Source organism: Carettochelys insculpta, chromosome 18 (assembly GCF_033958435.1).
Source record: "Carettochelys insculpta isolate YL-2023 chromosome 18, ASM3395843v1, whole genome shotgun sequence".
Taxonomy (NCBI): Eukaryota; Metazoa; Chordata; order Testudines; family Carettochelyidae; genus Carettochelys; species Carettochelys insculpta.
Window position 1 is genome coordinate 16,695,262 of NC_134154.1, and position 16,656 is coordinate 16,711,917.

At 49.9% G+C, this 16,656-nt stretch overlaps 1 protein-coding gene across 3 annotated transcripts in view; it reads right to left on the reverse strand.

The window, feature by feature from the left end:
* Positions 1–3,071: 3,071 nt before the first annotated feature.
* The window catches only part of ULK1 (unc-51 like autophagy activating kinase 1), a 135,078-nt gene continuing 121,493 nt past the window's right edge, over positions 3,072–16,656 (reverse strand). For all 3 annotated transcript variants that reach the window (XM_075012291.1, XM_075012290.1, XM_075012292.1), the window contains 2 exons: positions 16,358–16,493; positions 3,072–3,266 (listed from right to left, as the gene is read on the reverse strand). In XM_075012291.1, the coding sequence (XP_074868392.1) occupies positions 3,211–3,266; positions 16,358–16,493 (192 nt within the window). In that variant the 3' untranslated portion in view covers positions 3,072–3,210. The remainder of the gene's footprint in view (positions 3,267–16,357; positions 16,494–16,656) is intronic.

The window sequence follows — 16,656 nt, forward strand, 5'->3', positions numbered from 1 at the left end:
CAGTACCCCAATGCTGCTAATATTTACACGATGGTTGAAGGAAGCTTTGATAGTCTTGGTGGACCAAAGTTAAGCTGACGCTTATGTGCTTGCAGGACTGGTGGGATCAATCTGTCCTCTGCTTTTCAGAGATAAACTGGGGTGAGCACTTGGAGTTCAGTAACAGTAAAGTATTATTAGGGTTAATGCTACCAACTAAGTGATGCTAGCGAAAGGATACGCAAATCACTGCCAATTTCACATCAGCTTTATTTTCTTAAATCAGTGCTATACAATTTAAAGCCCCCAAAAAAGAGAGTCACACAAAACACAAATTAAAAAGAAGTTGACAATCAAGCATTAACTTATTAAGAATAACATCATACACTTTCTCACAAACCTGATGATAGGTGTTATCAGACTGAGGTTTCTTGAAATCTATTGAAGACGCTACATACAAATGCGGCAACAAGTAAATCCATAACGATAGCAAAGAGACTATGCTAGCAACTTCAAATTTTTTTCTTTTTTTGCATCCTTATCTACAAAGCAATAAATACCAGCTTTACAAAAAAAAAGTTGGTTTCACGCTACATGCGGTTAAGATAACACAAAGTCACCAAAGTGATGGCAAAAGAAATCAACTTTTTTGTTTATCTTTTTGTTGCTGTTTATTTCTTTTTAAAATCCAAGCACAGTGGCTGAGTTTCAAGTATTGATAAAAAATATATATAATATACACACACGCGCGCGCACACACACACACATATATATATATTTGTATATTGGTTGAAGATTTGTAAACCACATTTTTTTTCGGAGCAATATATATTTCTACATGGTGAATGTGGACAATTTTGATACATTCAAGTAAGTATAGTTGGAAGGTTAGTGCTGAGCTTGCCACAAACAAAGATTGTTACACCTGTGGCATATTCATGAACCCTGGGATGCAACTGACTAATACTTGGCAATAAGCTATTAGGCCTGTGGGGTTATTTGTGGCATTCAGCATGGAAAGTGTGTGTTTGCTGGGAAGTCTATCCTGGCTTACTGTTTTCACACTGCATCCAGGTTATGGTAATGTAGCCTATTGCAGGATTGGTGGCAATTCTTTCCAAAGAGGTTGGCTTCTTGTTTAACATCTCCAGCCACAGGTTTGTTTTTGTTTTAGGCATAGGCATACATAGCCACAACAACAGTGGGCTGTGAAAGAAAGACACAATGGGGACCTGGTACTGACACTACACGTCATTAAATTCCCTTGTTGAGAAGCAGGGTTTATTTGCTTTTATGTTCTGCCATCAGAAGAGTCCCTCTTGCCACAGATGAAGCCAGCTCATGAGTCTGAGCTGTTCCTTGCATAATATTTTTTTCCAGAGTATCATGCAAAAACATGCAAAAAATTACAGTGGCAGAGAGAGAGAAGTAATGAAGACTTAACCACCTGGTGCAAAATGTTCTTAGATCCCAAAAGCGAAGCCCAAGGTGCGCATTTCATCCCCGTAGGTTACTTTTTCCACTCAGCGCTAACAAAATACTGCCATGACTCTGATAAATTAAAACGCTCTTTCATGCGTACACACATACACACAAAGACAGCCAAGCTTCCCCCCCGCCCTCTCACACACACACACACACACACAGACAGCATCCGAGCCTCAACAGGGCTTCAGCCACCCACACCCACTGCCTTGGTTTGGCTACACAGTCTCTTCAAAAGAAATGCTGAAGGTAACTGAACACTAACCGGGTTGGTTGGTTTGTTTTATAAAAATTAAGCAGCAAAACAATAAAAAATGCATTTCCAGTTACACACATGTAAGCATGTCAGATCTCAATATCTGTTCTGGAACGCTTAAAAAACATGGAGCTTTGTACTGACGGTCCTTTAAAAGAACATTTAAATAAAAAACTCTTGGTACTGCAAGATTCCAAGTTTGCTTTGCCTGGCACAGAGGGGAACAGCACATGGACTGTGTGACTGCTGTTTGCTGCACACGCACAAGGTACAGTACAGTTAAATGCATACAGTGACACCCACTCAATATATCAATACATATTCACCCCAAGGAATATGGATTAATATAGACACAAATGTAGTGCAATAGAACAACAAAGAACAGAAGAACAGTATTCCCAGCAGTCAGAAAGTTCCGGGGTCGCCGTGTGATGCAAAGTCAACTTGTCAAAGTTCCCATAGTGTGTAAAGTGCTTCTTTGATTCACGAAGTTAGTGTTTTGGGAGAGGGGAGCAGTGGGGAAAAGGGTTATCAAACCAACAGTCGAAAGTAGGACAAGAGGGTCACTTCTTCAGGTTGGATATGTACTGATGGGCCAAGCTGTGCCGTCCAGGGTCTAGGATTGTGACCCTACTGGGGGAAAACCATCTAGGCTTCTTGCAATGTTAGTACTGTTTTAAAATATAGATACACAATTTTCTTTTCCTTTGCTGCTCCCCACCCAGGTAGGGAGGTGACCTGCCTCCTCATGCTTGGTACAGGGAGCTTCCCCAGTATCACGCAGTTCCAGCACTGCTCAGGAAGTCTTTAAGAAGGTTTCAGCTGTCTTCAACAGTGCTCCAGGGAAAGAGCTGCAGCTTCCCCGTATTCCTCCTCTCCAGCACACAGGAAGTGCTCCATGGCATGACACACACAAGAAGGGTAGTGGGGAGAGGGGACCAGGAAAGGAGCAGCTGCAGGTCAGCAGAAAGATCCTGAGTGCTTGGCTATCATCAGCAGGGACAGCAAAAGTACTGTAAGCAACTGGCCTTGAATTATACCCTTCCCAATTCACAAAATAGTCCACCTAAAACTTCCTGCTAAGTGTTTCAGCACATCCACTGCCAGCAATGGATGTAGCACTAGAATGCTCTGGCCCTGCATGGGAGGGCTGGACTGCAGCCTTGTCCTTTGAAGGGAAAGTGAGAGGAAGGGAAATTGTATCCTTCACTGTCACCACCAAGAGAGGGGAAAATCCCTGCACCTCTCCTCACAACTTCCCCCAGTCTATATGATGGGAAAGTGCTTGTGATTGCTGCTGTCATTATGTCCCCACAACAGAGAATCCAAATCCCTCCTGTGGAAAACCTTCCTGATGACAACAAATCAGTTCAAGCAGTTTGTTTTCCAGGTCCTCCACAGCCAGGCTCGTTCTCCACCACTGCAGCAGGAGATCAGAAACTGTGTGTGATTGGCTGGTGTGAGGTCCATTGTGAGCAGCACTAGTAAATTCACGCACAAATCCCTGATAATAGAGCTGAAAGCCGGCGCTCAATACACACCTTACCTGCCAGAGAGAAAAGACACAGGAAATCAGTATCTTGGTCTCCAGCAATATTAAAGTTAACAAAATAAGCAGGCTAAGCTCGTCCGCTGATGTTAATGGGTGCAGTCAATGGAGAGACACCAGCTGAGGAGCTGACCCAAAAATATCCTAATGCAAAATAGAACATGAGATGTGGGAGACTCTAGAAAATAGTATTTTGGAAGCTGTCTCTCTTGGAGTTGTCAGAAAGGGCTCTAACATCTCTAAAATCAGTGGTATTGTAGCTATTTCAATCAGTCAAGTGGCTTATACCATTAGTGAAGATGGTGCAAGATCTCAAGCCTAACTGCCAAGGGCCAGTCAGGGAGACAGAAATCTGGGTCTGATCAGACCCTCATGGAGGCAGGAAGTTCATAATTATGTTTTATTCCTAAAGCTTCAGGCTCAAGAGTCTGAATTCTTGAGGTAAATCATTTGCCCTTGCAAGTGTGCATAGCTAGGCTGTATGTTTGGGTCTAAAATACAGCATGTTGTGCTAGAACAAGAGACTGTCCAAACGAGGAAGCTGTGAAATGGGTGAAAACATATGCAGTTGCAGTGTAGCATATCGGGCCCAAAATTCTAGAGACAAGGTGGGTGAGGTAATAGCTTCTGTTGGTGAGAGAGACAATCTTCCTGGGACTACATCTACGACACAAATGACTTCAGTATAATTTACATCGCTTATGGACGTGAATAATCCAGGCCCCGGAGAAACATAAATTAGATCATTCTGTGTGTCAGTGTAGACAGTGCTATGTCAGTGGGAGAGTCTCTCCCAGCATTTAGAGTGTCTTCACCACAAGTGCTGCAGCCAGGCAGCAGCACTGGAGCCACTGGAAAGGACACAGCGGACAGTCTCAGTTCAGGCAGCAGCTGGATCTAAGCTGGGAAAAGGTTTCTTTTAGATAACCAGATAGTTATACAAGACCTGATGAGAAGTGTCTGCAACAGAAACAACACAACAATCCTTAATAATCCAGTCTGTGCTTCTCCTGCACCGTCCGACCAGCAGACCCCTCACCTCATTAACAACACTTCAGAGCAAGTTGGGCCATGACTGGTATTATTCAATTGACTGATGGCTTGCAAGTAGGAATTCTCTCCTTCCATAAGGTATGCCCATGTGGAGGGGGCCCTAACAGTCTGTGGTGGCTATTTGGCTCTGAGTTGGTATGCAGTGCATACAGAACCTGCAATCCACTTAGATAGGCAGTGTGCCGAAACAGCTGTTCCTGCACGAGGTCCTGAGCATGCTACAAAGAGCCTGTCTGACTCTCTAATTGATTTAGTTCTGTCAAGGTAGAATGCAATCACAAGTCGTGCATTGAATGTGTGTAATGTGGCCCCCTTAGAGGAGGTATGGGGTCTGGGAAAGTAAGAAGGTAAATAGATAGGCTTGTTTACATGAAAATCAGATATGACCTTCAGGAGAAGCTTCGGGTGAGGCCCAAGTATCAACTTGTGCTCAGTGAAGATGGTGAAAGGTGGGTCGGCCATGTGGGCTGCAATTTCCCTGACCCTTCTGGTGGATGTTAGGCTCACTAGGAAAGCCACCTTCTTAGACACATATTGGAGGGATGTTGTGGCAAGAGGTTGAAATGGTGGTCTAACACTAAATAGTGTTAGAATAGTATATCTAACATTACATTTAGGACTCCTGGCGATACTGGGGCTGGGGGTGAACAGGGTTGGGTGCACTTTTTATAACCCTGTTAGGAAACACTTCATTCGGGGGTGTGCAAAGAGAGAACCGTCTCCTGACTCATGGAAGGCTGTAACTGGAGCCACACAAACTCTGATGGAACTACCAAAGAGGCTTGCACCTCTGAGGTCCATGAGGTAATCGAGCCAGGTGGGTATGGGGACAGTACTGAGATGTAAATTGCACGCCGTGCACCACTGTTGAAAGTGTGCCCAGTTCTTTTATAGGGGCTTCTGGTGGAGGGACGTTGGCTGTTCAAGAGGATATATTTGACCCTGTTCAAACAGGTAAAGTTCTTCACTTTGGAACTATGGAGAAGCCATGCTGAGAGTTTCAGGGTCTTGATAGTGAGGTGAAGTCCTGCCACAGTGCTGTCAGGAGATTCAGCACTATCAGAAGAGGAATGCGTTGATCTGTCGATAAGTAGTGCAGGTAAAAACAACAAGAAGTCTTGTGGCACCTTATAGACTAACAGATATTTTGGAGCATAAGCTTTTGTGGGCAAAGGCCCATGATAAAGCGGGCCTTTGCCCACAAAAGCTTATGCTCCAAAATATCTGTTAGTCTATAAGGTGCCACAGGACTTCTTGTTGTTTTTGAAGACAGGGACTAACACGGCTACCTCTCTGATACTAGTGCAGGTAAGGAAACCAAGATTGTCTGGGCCAGGCTGGGGCTATTAATATTACAGTGGCCCAATCCAACCTGATCTTGTTGATCACTAGAGCGATGACAAGGATCAGAGGAAAGGCATAGAGCAGGAGGACTGTCCAGCGAATCGTGAAGGCATCTCTTTGTGATCTCTTGCCTAGTCCCACCTGAAGCAAAACCTGTGACATTTGCCACTGTGAGGTGTTGTAAAGAGGTCTATTGTCAGGAAACCCCATTTGAGGAAAATGGAGAGGAGCATGTTGGAATTGATCTCCCATTCATGCTGGTCTGAGCAATGCCCGCTCAGTCTGTCTCTCTTGGTGTTCCGTTTTCTCAGTATGTACATAGCTGTCAGGGTTACCTGATTCCTGAGGCACCAGTTCCAAAATCTGAATGCTTTGGCACATAGAGTGTGATCGGGCAGCCCCTCCCACTGCCAATTGATCTAAAAAAATAGTGGGTGTATTGTCTCTGAGGCCATGGCTGGTTTTGCCTCTTATCCAAGGAAGAAAATGGGCACAAGCTTTCTGAATGGCCCTGAGCTCTGGAATATTGATACGGATGTGTCTCTCATGGTGGGCCCACATTCCCTGTATTGACATTGTGCCACAGTGGGCTCCCCAGCCCATGAGGGATGCATCTGTTGATAATCTCTAAGGCCCATTTGTCTGAAGTGACCTTGGTCTATTGATGGTAAAAGGGCCTCAGGTAATGATGGAAGGTAGCCACGGGATGCACTAGACTTGTAGGGTCATCGCTCAGACTGACCCCAAGCAAACCCTTGGATTTGTTGTTTGGGCGGGGGGGAAGGGGGCTGTTGAGGATTGGCCCTCCTGTGCCTTCCTCCTCTTGTATTTACACTTGGCCTTGTTATTGTATGGCCTGTGTTGTTGTCTATAACAGGTATAGTTATGCTCCCTGGATCTCTGATAGGGAGTGTACTTGTGCCTCTTGTTTGGTGGGGAATACATTCCCAATGTGCGCAGTGTCACCGTGGAATCTTTCATGGAATGTAAAAAAATCATTACTAGTACTGGATATCCTATCAAAGGGGAGGTCTTCCACCTTTGCTTGGATTTCGCATGGGATGCCAGATGATTGTAGCCATGCCACCCTGCACATAACTATTGCAGTGGCTGTGGCCCTAGCAGCCATGTCAGCCACATCCAGGACTACCTGGAGGGCAGTCTTTGCAATTGAGAGGCCCTCTTTAATAACAGCCTGCAGGACAGGGTGTTTATTATCCAGTAGGTCCTGAACTAAGTCCTGTATCTTGTTATAATTTGCATGATTGTAATTTGCTAACAGAGCAGTATAGTTTGCTATGTGAAACTGCAGCGCAGCTAAGGAGTAAACTCCAGAGCCAAAAGAATCTAACCGCTTATGCCCTGTACCTGTACGTGAGTTTTGGATTTATGATTAACAGAATCCACAAGGGAGCTCAATTATGGACGTGAGAAAAGAAAATCCATGTCCTTTGATGGAACAAAATATTTCCTGTGATTCTGTAATTCTTTGTATTTCCTATCTGCCCTACAATTCATGGGCAGGATAGAAGATGGATTTTTCCAAGAAGCCTCAGAGGGCTCGAGGATAGCCTTGTTAATAGGCAGTGCTATTTTAGAAGGCACAGATGGTTGTGATAGAATAAGTAGTCTATAGTGTTTATCCTGCACCTCTTGCAGGGTAATATTCTGGGATTGGGCTACCTGTTTGAAAAGCTCTTGAAACTGCTTCAGATCGTCAGTAGAAGGAGAGGGGGAGATGTGAAACATCTTGTCTAGATATGGGTCCCCGGAATGAACCTTCAGAGTCTGACTGAGGTAACTGCTCAATTGCATCAGAAGACGCCTGGGAGATTATAGAAGGCAAGTTGGCAGGTGAGGAATACCACGAATTTGTGGGACGATGCCTGGGCAGGTACTGATGTTGAGGAAGAGTGCATCTGGAGTGATGAGCATGGGATGAGTGTGGATGGTATGCATGCCTTGCATCCCACTGGCTCCACTGCAGTGGAAGCTGGTGTGTGGGGTATAGCCACAGCTGATTGTCCCAGAAAGGGTGAGGCTGAAAAGGAGGGTCTCTATATGAATGCCAGGAAGGAGATGAATGGGCTGATGAATGCCTGATCTCTTGCCTGCTACCGCGGTCAGATATAGGTGAAGCTGGCGAAGGAGAGTGTGGTGCATTCTGTGAGGAGCTAGTATGCCCTTGTCCCATGGAGTGTGGTGAAGAAGTTAATGATGTTGTGTATGGTTGTGGGGATTTTTGGAGATGCCGTATTTTTTGCTGCTGTTTCCCATGTTGTCATGCAGGTTGTTCTAGCATGACGGTAGAGGTAGTAGGTGTTGCCAGTGAAGGCATGTGTAACTTTTCAGAAGCCGATGCCTCAGTGGTGCCCACTAATGTGACTTGCCAGGACTCTCCCTCAGCTCTTCTAATTGAGGTGAACCTGCATCCCTCCACGGCACCCAAGACAGGTGGCACAGGGGAATGCAGGACTTCAGGCAATGCAGATAGAGAGCATGCCTGTGAAGCCCTCACAGCTTGGGAGCCTTTGTGGGGGGATATAGCTTCCCTATCTGAGGGCTTTTGCTGCACCCTGTGTCGTCTGGCTTGTCCCTGAATGATAGGAACTTCTGCCCGAGCAGCGCCTTCATTCACACCTCCCTTTCTTTCTGTGCCTTTGCCGACATACCCAGGCAATGGGGGCGCTTGTTGGCATTATGGGTTTCCCCCAGGCATTCCACACAGCAGCGTGCCCATCAGATATGGGCATAGAGCCCCTACGCGAATCACAGTTCTGTGCCACTGGCGAGCCCGGCATTGTGAAGAGGAAAAAAAGAGAGATGCTGCTTTCTTTTTTTTGAGGGAAAAAACAAGGTAAAAAGCTGTAACTATAAAAACTATGAGGTAAGGGGCTCCTAAGGATTTTTGGTGCATCTTTCAGGTAAGGAGAAGAACTGCTGTGCATCCGTATTCAGCTGAGAATGGCAGAAAGGAACGGAGGTGGGCTGTACCACACGTGCACTTAGCAGAGCGGTGGCAGCTCAAGATGGCCGGTGCGTGTGTGCGGCACGGGAAGAAAGGGGCACTGCTCTAGAAGTGGTCTCACCTCTGGCGTCACGACGCAGTGACACCTAACTGGAGCACCGGCAGGGACCACTCAGTGAAGAATGGGCTCTTAGTCCACACCAGTGTCCGCTCACAAGGACAGAGGGAAGGTGCTAACTGGGAGGGAGCTGTCTGTCTGGGGGTGGGAAAACTAAAGGGGCTGCTTTGTTTACCAAGGGTTAAAGAGACGGGGTGAGGTGCATCAAGAGGGGCAGGCAAGAGGTCAGAGTTCAGGTTGCAGCATCCACTGTGGATGAAAAAACCCACCTGTCACAATCTCTGCTGTTTTGGGCTCTGTGGTTAATGCAGGGGAAAGAGAAGTTACTCACCTGTAGTAACGATGGTTCTTCGAGATGTGTCCCCGTGGGTGCTCCACAATAGGTGTCGGGCTCGCCCGGCACCGCAGATCGGAATTCTTCCAGCAGTTTCTCCTGGATTGCGCATGCGCCAGTGTGCGCTGCCCCCCGCGCGCCCCCGGCCACGTGCGTGGTCCGGTCCCTGCCAGTTCCTTGACCAACCGCCTCAAATGCTCCTGAAAAACACCAGACAGAGATCCGAAGCGGGGAGGATGGGCGGGTGGTGGAGCACCCACGGGGACACATCTCGAAGAACCATCATTACTACAGGTGAGTAACTTCTCTTTCTTCTTCGAGTGGTCCCCGTGGGTGCTCCACAATAGGTGACTACCCAGCAGTAACCCAAGTAAGGAGGTGGGTAATCGGTTCATGTGCAGGTTGCCCCCGAGAGGGCTGCTGTCGACAGACGGGTATCCTCTTCGAATACCCGAGGCAGGGCATAATGCTCGGCGAAGGTGTCGTAGGATGACCAGGTCGCCGCTCTACAGATGTCTTTTAACGCGATGCCCTTGAAGAAGGCTGTTGACACCGCCACTGCCCTGGTGGAGCGAGCCCTAGGCAGGGCCAGCAAGGGAGTCTTTCGAAGCTTGTAGCACATTTTTATACAGGACACAATGGCTACGTCTACACATGAAGCCAACATCGAAATAGGCTATTTCGATGAATAACGTCTACACATCCTCCAGGGCCAGCAACGTCGATGTTCAACATCGACGTTGCGCGGCACCACATCGAAATAGGCGCTGCGAGGGTACGTCTACACGCCAAAGTAGCACACATCGAAATAAGGGTGCCAGGCACAGCTGCAGACAGGGTCACAGGGCGGACTCAACAGCCAGCCGCTCCCTTAAAGGGCCCCTCCCAGACACAGTTGCACTAAACAACACAAGAGCCACAGAGCCGACAACTGGTTGCAGACCCTGTGCATGCAGCATGGATCCCCAGCTGCTGCAGCAGCAGCCAGAAGCCCTGGGCTAAGGGCTGCTGCCCACGGTGACCATAGAGCCCCGCAGGGGCTAGAGAGAGAGCATCTCTCAACCCCCCAGCTGATGGCCGCCATGGAGGACCCGGCAATTTCGACGTTGCGGGACGCGGATCGTCTACACGGTCCCTACTTCGACGTTGAACGTCGAAGTAGGGCGCTATTCTGATCCCCTCATGAGGTTAGCGACTTCGACGTCTCACCGCCTAACGTCGAAGTTAACTTCGAAATAGCGCCCGACGCGTGTAGCCGCGACGGGCGCTATTTCAAAGTTAGTGCCGCTACTTCGAAGTAGCGTGCACGTGTAGACACAGCTAATGTGCTTTGAGATTCTCTGTGAAAAGAGACCTTCTCCTTTTGACCTGGGAGCTAGAGAGACTAGAAGCCTGTCCGTTTTCCGGAAGGACTTAGTTCTGTCTATGTAGAAGGCCAACGCCCTCCTCACATCCAGGAGATGCAGGCGTGCCTCCTTGCTGGAGCTGTGAGGCTTCGGGTCAAATGAGGGCAAAACTATTGGTTTGTTAAGATGGAACTCCGAAGAAACTTTTGGAACAAAGGCCGGGTGCAACCTTAAGGTTACCGCCTCCTTTGAGAATACTGTGCAGGGCGGCGTTGCCATCACTGCTGCGAGCTCGCTCACCCTGCGGGCTGACGTAATCGCAAGGAGGAAGGTTGTTTTCAATGTAAGGAGACAGAGGGGAACTGTGGCTAATGGTTCGAAAGGTGGACCCGATAGCGTGCTGAGCACCAAGTCCAGACTCCACGATGGTGGAAGTGGTTTCCGAGGGAGGTACAGGTTTACCAGCCCCTTCAAGAACCTTGTGACGACAGGATGGGCGAATACAGTGGGCCCTTCCTCTGTATGCCGAAAGGCTGATATAGCAGCGAGGTGGACCTTTAGCGAGGATAGAGAAAGCCCGCCTCTTTTGAGGTCCAATAAGTATTCTAGTACTACAGGTATAGGCACGCCAAGGGGAGCTAACTGCTTGGCGGAACACCAGGATGTAAATCGAGTCCATTTCTGCTTGTCAGTCCTCCTGGTGGAGGTCCTTCGGCTACATTCCAGGACTTGTTGTACTCCCTCCGTACACATGCTCTCTAAGGAGCTGAGCCATGGATTAGCCATGCTTGCAGACGCAGACCCTGAGGGTGCGGGTGCACTATGGACCCCTGAGCCTGCGTGAGTAAGTCCGGCACCACAGGTAGAAGAAGCGGTGGGCGGTCCAACATGCGCAGAAGCAAGGGAAACCATTGCTGCCGATCCCAAGTTGGGACTATGAGTATCATGCGAGCTCTGTCCCTTCTGGCTTTCTGCAGAACCTTGTGGATAAGCACTGTGGGGGGAAATGCGTAAGGTAGAGGGCCCCTCCATGAAATCATGAATGCGTCCCCCAGGGACCCCCGTACCACTCCTGCCCTGGAGCAGTATTGGGGACACTTCTTGTTGTACTGGGTGGCAAACAGATCGATCTGGGGAAACCACCATGTACGAAAAATGCGCTGTAGCAGATCGGAGCGGATCTGCCATTCGTGCGTGAGTGCGAAGCGCCTGCTCAGCTGATCTGCTTTTGCGTTGTGAGCACCCGGCAAGTACGAGGCTTTCAACATTATGTTGTTGGCGATGCACCAGTTCCACAATCGGACTGCTTCCGCACATAGAGCACGGGATCGTGCTCCTCGTCAATTGATGTAAAACATAGTGGAGGTATTGTCGGTATTGATCCCGACTACTTTGCCGTGCAGGTAATCTCGAAAATGTTTGCAGGCATTGAACACTGCTCTGAGCTCCAGTATGTTTATGTGCAGTGTCTGTTCCACAGGGGACCAGAGCCCTTGCGTCACCTTGTCGCCGATGTGCGCTCCCCATCCTATGCGGGAGGCGTCGGTAGTAAGAAAAAGAGAAATTTGTGGTTGGTGAAAGGGTACCCCCACTAGCAGATTCTTGGGATTTTCCCACCACGCCAGGGATCTGAGCACCTCTGTCGTGGGCGACACCACCCTGTGGACAGTATGGGATGCCGGTTTGTAAACGCTCACTAGCCAATGCTGCAGGCTTCGCATGTGTAACCTGGCATTTTGTACCACAAACGTCGCTGCCGCCATGTGGCCCAACAGCTGTAGGCACGTTAAAATCGGCACCGTGGGCTGTATGTGATGACCTGCACCAGCGCACTGATGGCGCGGAAGCGGGCATCGGGTAGGTATACTCTTGCTGTGATAGAGTTTATGCGTGCCCCTATGAACTCTATATGTTGTGTGGGGTCGGTCTTTGACTTTGCAAGGTTGATAACTAGGCCCAGCGAAGAAAATGTGTCTGCTGTGACGCGTATCATGCGTAAGACCTCTGCCTTCGAGGCCCCCTTCAGCAGGCAGTCGTCCAGATATGGGAAAATAAACACCCCCTGTCTGTGCAGGTAGGCTGACACCACTGCCAGGGTTTTGGTAAAGACTCTGGGGGCCGAGGAGAGGCCGAATGGAAGAACCCTGTCCTGGAAGTGCTCCTTGCCGACCGTGAAGCAGAGGAAGCGTCTGTGTGCCGGGGGGATTGTTATATGAAAGTAAACATCTTGTAAGTCGAGGGCTGCAAACCAGTCTCCATCGTCCAGTGCCGTGAGTATAGAGGCAACTGTGATCATCCGAAAACGTTGCTTGCGCAAGTAACGGTTGAGGCCCCGAAGATCTAAGATGGGCCTCCAGCCTCCTGTTTTCTTCTCTGTTAGGAAGTAGCGTGAATAAAAAACTTTCCCCTGGAATTTTTCCGGCACTCTTTCCACCGTCCCTATGAACATAAGGTGATCCACCTCCTGCTTGAGCCTCGCCTTGTGGGCAGCGTCTCTGAGGTGAGGCCTGGCAGGAGGCTTCATCGGTGGGAGTGACTGGAAGGGGATCGTGTAACCCATGGCTATGTTCTCCAGCACCCATTTGTCTGTGGTGATCTTTTGCCATCGGGAGTGGAATGGTCTGAGGCGATGATGGAACATGAGATGAGAGTGGCATTGAGCGATGGTATTGATAGTGCAGCCCCAACATACCCGTCAAACTTGTTGCCTTTGGGCCTGCCCCGAAGGCGTACGGCTTTGTTGAGAATGTCGCCTAGGAGTTCTGTACTGCTGCTGCTGTTGATGGCGCCCCTGGTCGTAGCCTCGTTGATAGTGAGCATCCTGTGGTTGATAAGCGTAGCGTCTTTGCTGAGGGTAAAATTTTTTCTTCCTGTATGGGGGAGTATAAATGCCCAAGGTTCTAAGTGTGGCTCTCGAGTCCTTACTGGAATGGAGAACCGAGTCGGTGGAGTCTGCAAACAGCTTTTGTGTATCAAAGGGAAGATCCACGATCTTCGCCTGCAAGGTCTCTGGGGATACCAGACGTCTGGAGCCAGGATTCTCTACACATGACCACTGCTGTAGCTGCTGAACGTGCTGCCGTGTCCACCACGTCCAGGGCAATCTGTACTCCCGGCCGCGATGCTGAATAGCCCTCTTGAACAATCGCCTTTAACACTGGCTTCTTGTCTTCCAGGAGTGAATCCATGAGGGGAGTAAGCCTGGAGTAATTATCAAAGTTGTGGTTTGCTAGGTGTGCCGTGTAATTTGCCATTCTCAATAGCAGGGTAGAGTAGGAATATACCTTCCTACCAAACAGCTCTAGCTTCTTAGCATCTTTGTCTGATCCCCCCGATTTGTACTGAGAGGCCTTCGACCTCTGCTGGGACAATTCGACCACCAAAGAATTCGGTTGTGGGTGACTAAAAAGGAACTCCATGCTCTTTGCCGGGACAAAATACTTCTTATCCGCTCTCTTGTTCGTAGGCGGGATAGAGGCCGGAGTCTGCCATATGGTAGTGGCTGACTCCATAACGGCTTCGTCCAGCAGAATAGCAATTTTGGATGAAACCGCGGGTCTCAAATTTTTCAGGAGTTTGTGATGTTTCTCCTGCACCTCTGCCGTTTGAATATCTTGCGTGAAAGCCACCCTTTTAAATAGTTCTTGAAATTGTTTAAGGTCATCCGGGGGGGGAGACATCCCCAGGGACCATGGCCCCATCTGGGGAGGATGAGGAGGAACCACTGGGGTAAACCTCCCTCAAACTCTCAGGCTCCTGAGGTCGATGATACACTTGCACCCTGGGGGATTGTGAAGGAAAGTCCCGGGGTTCTAAAACTAACTCCCCTTGAGACAACTGTGTTTCTGTCCCAGATCGAGAGTGTACACGGGGGCATTGAGCAGCGGGGGGGACCTGCTCCTGGATGTAGGCCTGCGGTGTCTGTGTTCAGCATGATGAGGACGACCATAGCAGCATGGGCAAGGGCCCGGGGATGGAGACCTGGACCACGCACGGAGAGTGTACCCCCGATGTCTGGGAGAGCGAGACCTCCACAATGACACAGATAGAGGCAAAACTGGCTTGTGATAGTACTCCAGGGGATCCATTCCCAGAAATGGTGAAGGTGGCCCAAGCCATGGTGACATTGGTTGGAGGAACGGAGAGGGAGGTTCTGGATAAGCCGGTGGAGTCCCAGGCCTTCGGCGCGGCGTGTGTATCACGGGGGTGGGGCTTGGTGCTAAAGGCAGCGCAGCCCTGTCCGGAGATGGGCTGCGGTGCTGGGTTTTTGCTTTAGCCTTGCCCCTCCCCTGTGGGGCCAGCAAAGCCCCCTCCCATGCCGGGGATCTCGGCCCTGCTGTCGGCACCGCGCTCGGCACAGTCAGCTGCGGTGCCGCGCGGGTAGTTTCCTCCGGCGCCTGCAGGCTCCGTGCCTGGTGTCCCTGCGCCGTTGGTGCCGCGGGGACCGGTGCTGCCTGCGGCGGTGCCGCCGATTCTGGCGCTTGCCTTGCTGGCACTCTCGGAGCCCTGTGTGCCGGCTGTTGTGTAATCGGAGGCTGAGCCTCTGCCACGTGCGCTGCCGCGCCGCTGCTTCCCTGAGCTCGCAGCTGGGGGCTCTGTGTGCCGCTCGTCCTGCTTGCTGAACTCGCCAGCAAGGATCGAGCCAGGGAGAGTTTCCTCCTTTTCTGCACTGAGGGGGTCAGAGAGGCTGCCTTCCTCTTATGCAACCCAGAGGGCCCTTCTGGGTGAGGCTTCTCCAGCAACTCCGGCTGGAGAGACTTATCCACAAGAGCATTTTACGCCTCATCTCTCTGTCTTTCCTGGCCCTGCCTGTGAGCTTAGCACAGTGAGAACACTTCTGGGTAACGTGTGATTCCCCCAAGCAGCGGATGCATTCACTATGCCCATCAGAGGCCGGCATAGCTTCGCAGCATGACACACTTTTTAAAACCTGAGGAGGCCATCGCGGTGAGTCCTTTACTGTTAATAGGGTACTTAGCGCGTAATCAGTGCCTTTTCGCCCCAAATTGCGATCACCGGCCTGCGGGGCAGCGGGTGGCCTAAGTGGCCTTCTCGTCCGCTCCTCTCTCCCTCTTTTTTTTTTCTGCTGATATTCTCTTTGTCCTTGTTTTCTTTTCCTTTTTTTTTTTTTTTTTTAGTGACAAAAACAGCTCTCTTATCTGACTCTGGCCTTAGCCTGAACGGATTCCGTCTGCAGCCGATGGCGGTTGAGAAGGAACTGGCGGGGACCGGATTGCACACGTGGCCGGGGGCGCGCGGGGAGTGGCGTGCGCCAGCGCATGCGCGATCCAGGAGAAACTGCTGGAAGAATTCCGATCTGCGGCACCGTGCGAGCCCGACACCTATTGTGGAGCACCCACAGGGACCACTCGAAGAAGGAGCGTTTGGCAAAGGGTTCACAACCTGACAAACAGCATGTCTGCTGCAGTCAGTGATCTGAGTGCAGTTTGGCTGCTGAGTCACCACCTACAGAAACTACAATCACATCTCTGCTTGCAGCGTGGGCGTACCCTTAGATGTGGGCCTGAATGAGCTGCTGCAACCCTCATCATATCACTTCGTGACCTTAATGCAACAGCTGCTGCCATTTTGTTTTCCCAAGTGTCCTGGTCAGCCACACGGTCCCAACTGGGAACCAAACCCACACCCTTTGCTTCTGCCAAGCCACTGCCCCGAGTGTGCTCTTTCACATAGCGTGAGGCTGCAAGACAGCCGCACTGGCTCCCAAAAGGAGCAAGAAGTCTGCCCTTGTCAGCGGTACCCAGCTGTTCTGTAAGCAGGAGGCAGGTGGCTGAACAATAAATAAACCATTCCAAATGAAGACATTTTTGGAGTGCCCATAAGAACTTAGCCCTGGTGGAAGGAGATCCACAGACAGAAAAATAGGTCAGGCTCTAGAAAGAAATGGAGTTCCCAGTTGCTCACATTTATTGATGTTCTCAATGTCCCCCTGCTCCGTTATGATGTGCAAGAGCCCTTCCATCAGCAGCAGCGCCTTCTGGTACCTCTCTGCGCAGTCCTCCCTGTGGTGGAACATCTCATCCAGAGCTGCTGACTGCACCTGTGTGGAGAGCCCCCGCCACCAACTGTTACTCTACGTAGCAGGCAGCAGCACAGGGGTAGTACTGCAAGGGTGGCTGTACTGTCATGCCACAGTCAGCAGCATGCAACTGAGCGCCGGATGCTGTTTAATCGTAGTTTATTCACCCCAAATCCCAGTTTTA